Genomic DNA, 12,569 nt, shown 5'->3' on the forward strand with positions numbered 1-12,569 from the left:
AGACACTGTTGATCTCCTGCAGCCACTTACTATTTACATGCACTCTATAAACTGCTGCATCATTCCTCAAGGCAGGCCTCCAGATGGTAAAAACAGTAGAACATGCCCATGCAATATGCATTGAGAAGGCTGCTTGTAGTCTTCATTGGGAGAACATGTGACAGGGTGACAACAAGGAAAAACAACTGGGAGACAAAGGTATAAAATGCCTGCACAAGGATCTTGCATGCAGGATCACTAGGTAATATTTTAATCAATGCTGTAGATATAAAGGTATTGAAAATGAATTCTCAAATTACATTTTAAAGAATTATCACCAGATGTTGAAAATCCTTCTTGAACCCACCATGAGAACAAGTGCATTTGGTTCTGTTTAGATCTGTGCAGTGGTTTGCAAAAAAAAAAAAGCAGCTCTACCCCAGGCTGAAGCCCAAATTATGGGCATTTTTATGGGTTAATTAAAGCACAGTACTGAAGCTACCTCCCCTTCTTCATTCTGCAGCTCCCTCTTTTCCGTCTCTTGTGCTCTATTCCTCTGCTACATTCCATCTTCCATTTACTTTACGTCTTTGTACTAAATAGAAAGACTGAGCCCAGACTTGGCCTCCAGCCAGACTAGAGTAGCTTAAGCTGTGAATGAACGTGTGTTGGAGATGAGTGGTGTCATTACCAAAAGCACAAGCCCACAAAAACACATGCCAGCTACTACTCTAGTCTCGCTACCCATGAATAGCTGATGGGTGGTTCTTGGCATAGTTTTTCTTTTGGTGTACAAAGCCAATTTGTAGCACAGAGGAGGCAAAGGGCCATAAGCTGTTTAAGAAGTGAGAATGGTTTATTTGTCATGCTCCCTCCCTTTGCATTCCTAGTAAGGGTGCTTGTTCTGGACAAGCACTTGAAGTTTGAGACAAGCACCATCAATCAAAGATCATTTTTCATCTTATTGATAGTTAAGTGTCTGGGCAGCCTTGGGGTGAGGAATGGGGATACCCTGTCCAACGAAGCAGCAAGCCTTGGACGGTACATAGAAAGACGGTACAAAGTACTACATGCACTTTGACCCCTGGAGGACAGGAGACATTAAAATAAAAGTGAGACTTTTTCTTTAAAGCTTATATGAGATTTCACTGACTGTGTTAACACACACTTAAACTGCAGCTATGAGAATGCTAACAGGAAGTAAGACCAGGCTGATGATCACTGCTCCTTCACTGTCAAATCAGGTTGGGGTGTTATCTTGTGTTGCTATGGCTATTTTAGTGATTTTCTTTGCATAGGTATAGGAGTGATGTATTTTTGGTTGCATGTTTTGTTTTTGGAGGCTGGGCTTCCCCTATACATATGCTAATGAACTCATTGGACTGGTTCATGAACTCAGGACAGGAATTGATGCTACAGGGAGTCAGGAGAGGCATCAAAGGACTTGAACAAGCCACGTGCTGAGGACACAAAGTAACTGGTAGAAGCTTTGCAGGACTCTCAGAAGCAAGAGGCAGTCTGGGGGATCCTTTAAGAAGACCAAAAAAAAGTGCCTTCATGATGGACAGAATGATGGCAAACTGCAAGACCTGTGGAGAGCAAGGCCTTTGACATGTTACAAGCCTGGACTTGTTTCTAATGAACTTTTTCTAAAGACTGAAACACATTCTCAGTGGCAGAAACATGGGAGAGGGTTGCATTTATGGCAAATTAAGGTTTAGAATGAGTGTTGTTAGAAATGAAGCATTTTTAAATGAGGCATCTGAGAAAATCAAGGGCGGATTTGTGTATTCTCCCTGCTGTCAGAATACAATAGCACATGTGAGGGATTCCCCCTTTCACCTTGAATGTGTGGATGGGGGAATCAGTGCAGTGTTCTTTGTTCAGTGTATGTCCAGAATTAGACAGTTAGTCTGTAGAAAAAGGTGTTTCTTCTATTGAAAGATGTCATTTTACCTCTAGTTCTGGGGACAAGTCTGAAATTTTGGACCTCCCCTCACTTTCTGTCTTTGTGACAATGGTCCTCCCAAACAACATCAGGACAAACAGAGGGATGAATTTCCCCAATGAGGATACAGGCGGCAATAAAAACTTGACAGAGGGTATAAACTTTCCCTACAGCATCCAAGACAAAAAAATGTTTTGCCTAGAGATACGCTTTAACAGACCAAAATGGGACAGATAGGTTGATTGTTAGGCTTCACATACACTTAAACACTTTACAATCTTTTAGCGAAAAAGTCATTTAGTCATTTGAATAAAATAGATGAGATTTTCTTGTATGTGTTGGGAGATAAAGTGCTTCTCGTTGCTAAACTCCAGGCACTCTCTGGTGATTATAAAACATCCGCTATAGCAACTAGGAGAATCGCAGTCATCTGAAATTGATTTAATGTTAAGGACTAAAAGCAGGCACACAGCTTCCCATTAATATTTTAATTTAAGGCATGTAGAGGAAAACAAGCAGCGGTATAAAAAATAATGGTGACGAGGGGAGAGGAGATGCAGAAAGTCATTACCAGTGTTTCCAGTTCAGTATATCAGGCTGGAGACGTTTTATGACATAGACTTACTTCCCGCTCCAACATTAACCCCTCGGCTCTCAGGTTCTTCTCGAAGGTGCTTCGCTTTTCAATCTGCGGATTTGATTTCTTGTATACCAGGATGTAGTCAATGCGTTTGATGCCGTCTTTAAAAAACTGTCCTTGGGAGGTCCCTGAATTCATTTCACTCTAAAGGATAAAAGAAACAAAAAGATGTTATAATTCATTTCATTATAATAACTAAATTATTTATGTTATAATATACAATTACAATATACACTGATTAGTCATAACATTATGACCACCCACCTAATATTGAGTATGGCCCCCTTTTTCTAAAACAGCCCTGACCCATTAAGGCATGGACAACAAAGTAACATCCACATGAATGGCCGAACCCAAGGGTTCCTAGCAGAAGAATGGCCAAAGCATCACACCACCTCTGCTGACTTGCCTTGCTGGTGCCATCTCTCCCCCAGGTAAGTAATGCACAAGCACCTGGCCATCCACATGATGTAAAAGAAAATGTGATTCATCAGACCAGACCACCTTCTTCTGCTGCTCCGTAGTCCAGTTCTGATGTTCATGTGACCATTGTAGAAGCTTTTGGCTGTGGACATGGATCACCATGGGCGCTTCACAGCTCAAACAACAAACTGCAATGCCCATTTTCTTTCTGCTTTCACAGCATCAACTTCATTGACAACATGTTCACTTGCTGCCTAATATATTCCACAAATTTTCAGATGTTATTGTAACGAGAGTTTCCCTTTACCTGTAAGTGGTTATAAAGTTATGGCTGATCGGTGTATATAAGGTTGTGCTGTATATTCAGGAAACATGGCTCTCCCCTATTTCATAGTTGCCAACATTTGAAAATAATTTCCAGGGACACTTTGCAGCACAGCTATCAAATACTTACCACACCCACTTCCCAGAAGCTCCGCCCACTCCACATAATTAATCCCCGCCTACTTATCAGATTATAGTGTCTACTCAATAAAGAGAGAATTACAGGAAATTGAAAATAGAATTTCAAACTTAAGGCCAAAGTAGCAGAGTTTGAATAATTCTCCCATTCAGCTGCACTACTTCTGCCTAAAGTTTAAAATTCTCATCACAATTCCCTGAAATTCTAAAGTGTCAAATGTGCTCAGGTGTGACCATACAAAAAATGGAATATGTAAAAATAAATAAAGTGCAAGGTGTAAATAAGTACGATAAATTACCTGGGACAGGCTCCTATTTGCCGGGACTGTCCCGGCAAAAACGGGACAGGTGGCAAGTATGCTATTTATTTTGACTTACATGGCACACTGGAAAAAGAAGCTTTCTGTGCCAAAGGTAGGTGTGAAAAAAAGTGCCCCTAACTATAAAGGATACTCTAAGGGGCTCATTCAAACAGGCAATTTGGGACAGCACAACCCATATGTGTGTAAGGAAGCATAGGCTAACATGAAGGGGGATTAAGAGGCAGGGAAAGAAAAAAAAAAAAAAACACAGATGCCCCTAACAGCCACATTAAAAACATCCAGTGTGCATTAGGCCTTAAAATATATTTCCACTTCTGCAGCTAAACTTGCATAACACCTACTTTATATTTGTTACATCTTCTCATTCACATTTACATAGCATAACTTGATAGCCAAACCAACCGCTAAGACCTGTACCATTAAAACTCCAGTTCAATTCTAGTCCATTTATATTGTTTTCAATCTCAGTCCCAGTCTTCAGCTCCGGACGTTTTTATCCCCTTCCTGACGAGGCCATTTTTTGTGAAACTTCACTGCATTGCTTTAACTGATAATTGCGTAGTCGCAATTAAGATAAGATCTATGTCCGTTTTTTTTCCCCACAAATAGAGCTTTCTTTTGGTGGTATTTGATCCCCTCTGCGGTTTTTATTTTTTGCGCTATAAACAAATAAAAAACCCAACAATTTTGAAAAAAAAACAATATTTTTTACTTTATGTTATAAAACATATCCAATTAAAAAAATATAAAAAATCGAATTTCTTCATCAATTTAAGCCAATAAGTATTGTGCTACATGTTTTTGGTAAAAAAAAAAAAAAATATCCCAATAAGCGTATATAGATTGGTTTGCGCAAAAGTTATAGCATCTACAAACTATTAGATAGATTTATGGACTTTTTATTTTTTTTATTGTTTTTACTAGTAATGCCGGCGATCAGCGATTTTTAACAGGACTGCGACATTGCAGTGGACAAATCTGATACCAAATTACACTTTTTTGGGGACCAGTGACACTAAAACAGTGATCAGTGCTAAAAAAAAAAATGCACAGTCACTGTATAAATGACACTGGCAGGGAAGGGGTTAACATCAGGGGGTGATAAAAGGGTTAAGTGTGCTCCTAGGGAATGCTTTCTAACTGTAGGGGGAATGCTGTGACTCGAAGAAAACAGAAACACAAGATCTTTATTTTCCTCCCTGCCTTGTTTACATAGGCTGACCGCTGTTCTGCCTCTCCTGTGAACGATCAGCGGGTCCCGGTGGCCATCGTGGCCACCAGACCCGCTGATTGTCTCCTGCTGTGTAGCCCCAGAGCCATTTCGAGGAATCACGTACAGGTACATGATTTTGTGCTTAAAGTGGTTGTAAAGTCATGCATTCTATGCAATAAGATAAAAAGCTTTCTGTGTGCGGCAGTCCCCTTCAGCCCTCCTAATACATACTAGAGGGCCCTCTAGCTCCAGCAATGTTGTAGGAATGTCTCTGCTGTCCAGGACTCCCTTCCTCATTGTCTAAGACAGCAGCGGAGTGCCATTGGCTCCTGCTGCTGTCAATAAAAGTCAGAGAGCCAATGAGAACAGAAAGGGGGCAGGGCCAGGCCGCAGCTCCATGTCTGAATGGATACACGGAGCTGTGACTCAGCTTGGGTGCCCCCATTGCAAGCTGCTTGCTGTGGGGGCACCCAACAGGAGGGAGGAGCCAGGAGAGCCAAAAAGCGACCCAAGAAGAGGAGGATCTGGGCTGCTCTGTGCAAACCCACTGCAACAGAGGTGGTGAGTATAACATGTTTGTTATTTTTCATTTAAAAAATAGCTTTAAGGGCCGCCCTGCTGCAGTATATGTAGGTGGGGCAGTCCTTAAGCGGTTAAGGGGGTGGTTTTGGACCCTGAAACGTGTTGGATACTCTTTCAATTGTTCCACTGACATGTATTGGTATTAACTCATATCTGGTCCTTTTAGCAGTGCTGTGGCATTTCAATTTACATTTTTTGTAGCAATAAAAACTTAGAGATGGTCTAACCCTTCCCTACTCTATGCAAAACTAAAAAAAAAAAAAATGATTTTACATATATTTTAACCCTTCCTGTACCCAAGTTCTTAACCCTGTTGTGACTGGAGGCCAATGAAGCCTAGATGGTAAGGCAAAATTTAGCAGTCTCGGTATGCGTTGGTTAACTGGATAATAACTCTATGACTAATCTGCATAGCATTTTACATTGCTTTGTAATGACTTACAAGGCTTTTATTTATTAAAATATTGAAATAGCCGAAGCTGCACACTGCTAGCTATAAAAGGGAACATAGATTAACATTCTCTTGGGAAGAGGCATTGTGCTGAGGAATGTTAATCTACAGAGTGCAGATTGGGAAAGGGTTAAAGAAAACCTTATATGAGGCTGCCATTGCTGCATTGCTTCTTAGGCTACATTCAGACGATTGAATATCAGTAGATTGTTTGATGTTTTCAGAGGCAGCTACACTCCACTTCTGGATGCAGCAACACTCTGTGCAAACAAGCTGATTAGCTGCGGCCAGATTTCCGCAGAAAAAACAATCCTGGACAAACACTGGCTGCATCCAGGGTCGATCAAAGGCTCTTTTCGCATGAGCATCAGATTAGCGAGTACATACAGACACTGGCAGAACCGGCAATATACTAGAACATATATACTAGAACATTAATACTAGAACAAACTACAGTTTTCAAAGTTGCTGCTGACAGCTGGAGCTGATCGCTTATAATGTATGTGTAATGTTCTGGTACCTTTGGATACCCTAATTACTCTTTCATAAGTGTATGCGCCCCACCATTCTCTTTTGGTAAGGTGCGCATACACCTTTAAGACTGATGCTGTCATCACTGAGCGCCGGACTGGATGGCTATTTAGATCACCGGCTCTCACTCACATGTGTTCGTTCAAACTGCTTTGTGCCTTGATGCTAACCTGTCTTGAAGCTCTCATGCTTGCAAGCATACCTCGCTGTCGGAACCACGCTGCGCTGATCCCTGTATCCCGCTACCGGATCATCCGCTCTTGCCGAACCTCTCCTCTGCTACATTGCTATTAGTGATAAGTACCCCACAGGGGAAACCTCTATAACCTTCATACTAAAGCTTACACTATCTTGCTCTGCATACTAAGGACTATTACTACATCTGCATTATCTAAGATTGCTAGCTCTTGAGCCTACTACCACCTGTTCTTGCACTGGGTTGATCTCTCTTGTATGTCCACCTGCTACTCTGTCATCTGCTACCATACATGATTGCTAAACCTATCTTCATCCCATCTGCTACTATCTTACTTTCAAGAACATTTCCTTTCAAGTGTCTGTCATCTACCATCTCTACCCAACCTGTCTCTTCAGCCTATCATCACTGTGTTACTATATACATAAGTCACTCTAGGAAACATCTTATTGAGTGTGTGTATTTACTTGCTGAATTGAGATCATCCACACATGATGAGTCATTGGGAGTTGGGATTGGTGTCTCAGCGTTTCTCTACATGACTACTGAAGTGGAATATTTCTGCAGCTGAAAATCCACATCATACATAAAACGCAGGAGCGTTACAGTATGCTGGCAGCATTTCAACTGCCAGCAAGAATCTACTTATCCTAGGGAGGGGGCGGCCGCCCCTGGCTACCGTTATTCAGCCTTCTGAATGTAGCCATAGTATGCAAATCCTGGCTGTCATGCTGACCCTCTAGTTCAGGTCATACACTGCCACACTTGTCAAACACAAGGCCTGCGGGCCGAATCTGGCCCTCTAGGCCTGTTCATGTGGCCCTCACACCTCCCCTGCAGCTGCGGCATCCTCTGTTTTCTCTGCCCTCACCTTGCCTCAGCAGTCAGCAGCAGAGAGGAGGACAGAACTCTTCTGCCAGATTTTGTGCTTCTCCATGCTGCCACAGAGATACAGTGCTTGTTTCTGCCCCCATCTCAGCAGTCAGCAGCAGAGAGGAACTTTATTGGAGACTGCTCAGACAGAACACCATGGTAGAACCATGTTCTGTAAAGGTATTCTCCAATAAAGTTTATTGTGGATGATACCAGCGATGTGCGACCCTCATTTTCAGACTTGCATCATCTGCTACAGAAGTGTAAATGGGCTCCATGCCAGCTTGCACCTGCTCTTCACAGCTTCAATCTTTAGTTATTACTAAAACCAACTTGAGTGCAGAGGCAATTATTAGTATGATAAAGAGCAGATACATTTATAAAGTCTTACAGATACAACTGGCCCTTTGAGGGCAACCAGAATACTGATGAGACTCACCATAAAATTGAGTTTGACACCCCTGCACTAGCATAAAAATGATTTAAACTTGTACCCAAATACCGAAAATTCAATCGTTACAGCTAACGATACTACCATCATGTAGGAAAAAGCGCAGCACCTTAGTGTAACACAAATAAACATCAAGAAATATAGACAAATGTGAAATAATCAGGCAAAAGAATGTAGCACTGTCCCCGTAGGACTTGCTGTATGATGACTTGTTGGGCCTCCTCTGATTACCAGCAGACAGTCACTTAGGGAAAACTTCACACATCCCTCCTTACTCCCAATGGTTTTTCATACAATAAACAGTCCAGGGGTGTTGGTTTTTTAGTATTTTATAGTGGGAGAAGAGAATAGTGGGATTCTCCAACTGTAATTATTCACAATGGATAAGGACAACTCTCACTTTGCCTCACCAGGTTGCTTGCGGAAGCAGCTGTACTGCTTAATCTATATTGCCTCATGTATGGAAAGGGTTAAGTCTCCTTGCTCTTTTCTCTCCATCACTAGATTTGGTGACTCTACATTATCTTCAGGACACTCACTAGCATCCCCTTTTACTGACACCCGTCCACTGAATCTTCTAGCTGCAGGGGTGGCCCCCCTCAGGTCAGGCCCCTTGACACAGATCTGTACTCACTGAACTGCAGAATCAGATCCTCCAGTGTCTCCCCTTTCAGTCAGCTTCACCGGACCTCTGGGTTCAGTTCCTCACTCACTAGCACTCTCCAGGCACTCAGGTCGACAATCGGAGGACGGAGCAGCCACCCCCTGCCTCCGGGACTCTGCTATCCAGCTGAAAAACCCTGAGCGCATTTGCTCTTGGTATTTATACAGTATCCCAGCACGCACCAAGGTGTTTTCCTCTGCCAAATCACAAGGTCTGTATCAAACGCCTGTGCACTCATTTATTAGGTTTGCTCCCACTGTCCAATATACCTCCCTATTGGACCAGTGTGAAACACTGTGCAGACAGAATGCGTTGCCCCTGAGCACAATGAGCAGACCTTACTAACAGATCCTGCTCTTTGGCAACCAGAGAACAATATAGATTTACCTGTACACCTGCTGGTAAGCAAACAGGACTCAAAACTATACTTTCTCTCTAGCACCTACTTAGGAGGGTGCTACATTAATAAATAAACATAAAACAATCCAATAAGAATCATGACCATCCAAATAATTACACACCACTTGTGACTAAGAGTAATACCGGCCAATGCCAATGCAGCAAATAGCATGTTAAAAATATCCATTCACAACCTTCCTTTATGGTCATCCAGCTCCTCCCATTCACTTGGGATCTTCTAGCGGAAGCAGCATTCCCCTGGGGGAAGTTAGATCGCTCACAAAACCACTATATGGAAGAGAAGCACTCTACAGAACAGATAGGCAGTGCACAGTCCGCATGGGCTTTGTTGCTTAACGGCAGACAGGAACAGTAAACTTATTATACATAGAAAAGACATAGAGTATTACCACAGAGCAGCTACAAACTTAAAAGCACTGCCATCTGCTGGTTGAAGAATATATCTGTAGTTGTTGTACAAAAATACCTGAACAATGTATTCCAACAAGATTATTGGAGGGTTCACCTTCCTCTTATTCTAAGACACAGAATGGAGAGGTGTGACACAGCCTGTGACTGGCAGAACCCACACCATGCTATTGCCAAAAAAATAACAAAAATTTGATTTCAAATATATATTTGTATGACAATTGAAAAAAAAAGTTTATTTATATATTTTTTTATTTTCACTCTGTGTTCCAAAGGCTGTTTTTTTATTTTGAACATGTCAGCAGCAGAAGTGGACTAGAAGCTCCTCCTGGTTTTGTTTCCCTGCAAACAGGCTGGGAAACATCTGGGTCATGTGACAGCTGTATATCAAATAGGAAAAGGTACTTTTAATTAAAAAAATTATAGTGCCATTATCCATATACAGAAATAGAAGGGACAATGTAAATTAAACAGCGTGTTTTTAGTATCACCTAACATTTTCGTTTTTAGGTTTAGATATGTTTAAAGGCTGGATTCATTGACAGTTGCTAAATGCATTCAAGTCGATGTGCGATGACATCTATTTTATGTGTCGCATTCATGTGCATTGTTGTGTCACATTATTGTGTGTTTTTTTTTTTTTTTTCTCAACAGGAGCCAGAATACATTATTTTACTTTCTTTCTTCTGTAGTGTAGTGCCCTCTGAAAGAGCTCTCCGCATTCGGCTCTCTTTTCAGAGAGCATTTGACACGCGGTGAGGAGGGGAGTACTGGTGGTGGGAGGTGGGTGCATAGGAGCATGTTACACCCTAAATATGGGTGTAACATGTAATATGCTTCTAAAGGTGAACTTGCCTTTATTGAGGAGCTCCAGTCGTTTTTGAGTTTATGAAAAGTCAGCAGTTTAAAAAACGTTAGCTGCTGACTTTTATTAAGCACACATTCATCTGTCCCAGGATCTAGCAATGTGCTCACCCGAGCTGTCCCTTCTCTCAACCCAGCGCTGGCATCTCAAGTGTAGGCATCCAGCTGTGACAGCTTGTGGCTTCACAGCCGGGTGCCCATTGGGCATGTGCATGCATGAGTCATGCTGCACCTCCAGCAGTCTTATTGGACCAATGATGTTTCCCAGAAGACTGCATGGAGGGAGGGGGAGAGGAGAACTTCTACTCGGACCTGTCAAAACTAGGTACCTGTTTTCTTCCCCCCACCCCCCACCCAAAAAAAAAAAAAAATGCATACCAAACGTGGTGGGGGAGGGGGGAGGAGTACTTAAATCAGAACTTCCCCTGTTGGTGGAGCTCCACTTTAACTAAGCTTGTTAATTGTAAAGAACAAAATCAGGGTAGGAATGTTTGTAACCATTCTATAACTTCTTTATTGCATATTTCTGCAAAAGATCTGTTTACTGCGCCCTGCAAATGTCAATCAATATTGGCAAGTAGACATTTAGTAGTTCAATTGAAAAATAGAGGGTTATATTAGAAAAGGTCTAAAGCACTCCTTTTCTTGTGGTGGTGCAGAATGAGATCCATTCCAGGCTAAAATTTCTATCTCAGGATATGGTGGGAAGAAAAATAAACAGCATGCCAATCACTTTGTCTTTTTACTTTTTACTGCTGAGCTTAATTTTATAAAAGCAGATTTAGGGGTGCAGGATACCCAAAAATGGAAAAAAATAAATAAAAAATTGGGTTTCCTAAAAGTAGCAATACGTCTCTTGGTAAATCTTAGACCTAGAGAGCAAAAAGACACGTCTATGACCCCTTAAGAGCAGTTACAGTGTTTCTTAAATAGCAGTGGATCTCTCTAATAAATCTCCCTTGACCCTCTGAAAACAAAGATAGCCTAATCAGTGGGCGGTGAATCCTTCTTACGATGTCCAGTAGCTTCTACCCAGTTTCTCTGTGACACACTTTAGCAAGAAAATTCTTTGCAAGCCCAGCTACCTCCAGATCTCAGTGCGAACAGATAGCTAGAGTCCTTGGGCTTCAGTTATTTCTGCACTCCTGTGACCCAGATTCAGCTGACAACCGGCTAAAGTCCACTGTTGGCAGACATCATTCAGTTGCTGCAGACTCTGAAGGGATCCTGACTTTATTGTCAGGATCCACCCAGATTCCCTACATGCAGCTGGCAGCCGCCCCTCCCACAGCCTGGCACTCCAGTGAGTGCTGGAGGTGCAGAACAGAGAGTGGTTACTGATAGTCACCAGCTCTCTGTTCACTGAAAACCGTGAAAACAAGTGATCAGCGGTCTTTGATCGATCAGTTCTCGGTCTTAGATGCAGAGGAGGACAGATGCGGCAACTGACCTAGGTGAGTATGTATGTTTGTTATTTTGAAATCCTACACTTCTCTTTTAAGGTTAGGGAAGACCTGCAGAGCCCAGAAAAAGGAGTGCTCAGGCTGGTTACAGCAAAGGGCAGGGTCTCTACACAGATGTACTAAAAATCGCGTATAGGTTCTCCCAGATCCTTCCTATCTAATGCACTCAAAAACAGACTTAAGATACAACTTTATACACCCCTTTACAATGTCCAGCTCTCTGCTGCAATGGGAAATGTGTATATCCTATTTTTCCTTTACTGCCTGTGTTGTATTGCAGGTGTGGTAATAATCTCTAATTTATTGTGTTCCCACCCACTTATGTGTGTTCAGCAACCCCTGAAACATTATCCATAGGATTAAATTAGTTCAAAACCCGCAGGAAGAGTGGGACCCCTCATATTGACCACAGAAGGAATGCAGACCAAGGAATTGCACATACTGTATCTCCCAAAAATTTCAGGTGGTCTTAAAGAGAACTATGGCCAAAGCTTTTCTATTTTTCTTGTAGGTTACAGAAGTATACATACATTTTGTTCTCCTTTGATCCAGAGTTAGCTGATAGCGGGCTATTGATGGGGCAGTGCGACATCCGGCTTAGGAAGGATCCCAACAATATTGTTGGGATGCACCTCACTGTCTGACTGATAGCTGGCTCTGTTTTCAGTGCATAGCTAA

General features: G+C 42.1%; 1 protein-coding gene across 1 annotated transcript in view; it reads right to left on the minus strand.

The window, feature by feature from the left end:
• The window catches only part of ANO3 (anoctamin 3), a 542,814-nt gene that overhangs the window by 264,261 nt on the left and 265,984 nt on the right, over window positions 1-12,569 (minus strand). Inside the window, exon 5 of the mRNA XM_082269831.1 lies at window positions 2,553-2,711. Coding sequence (XP_082125957.1) covers window positions 2,553-2,711 — 159 coding nt within the window. The remainder of the gene's footprint in view (window positions 1-2,552; window positions 2,712-12,569) is intronic.

This window comes from Pelophylax lessonae, assembly GCF_965119305.1.
Source record: "Pelophylax lessonae genome assembly, chromosome: 10".
Taxonomy (NCBI): domain Eukaryota; kingdom Metazoa; phylum Chordata; class Amphibia; order Anura; family Ranidae; genus Pelophylax; species Pelophylax lessonae.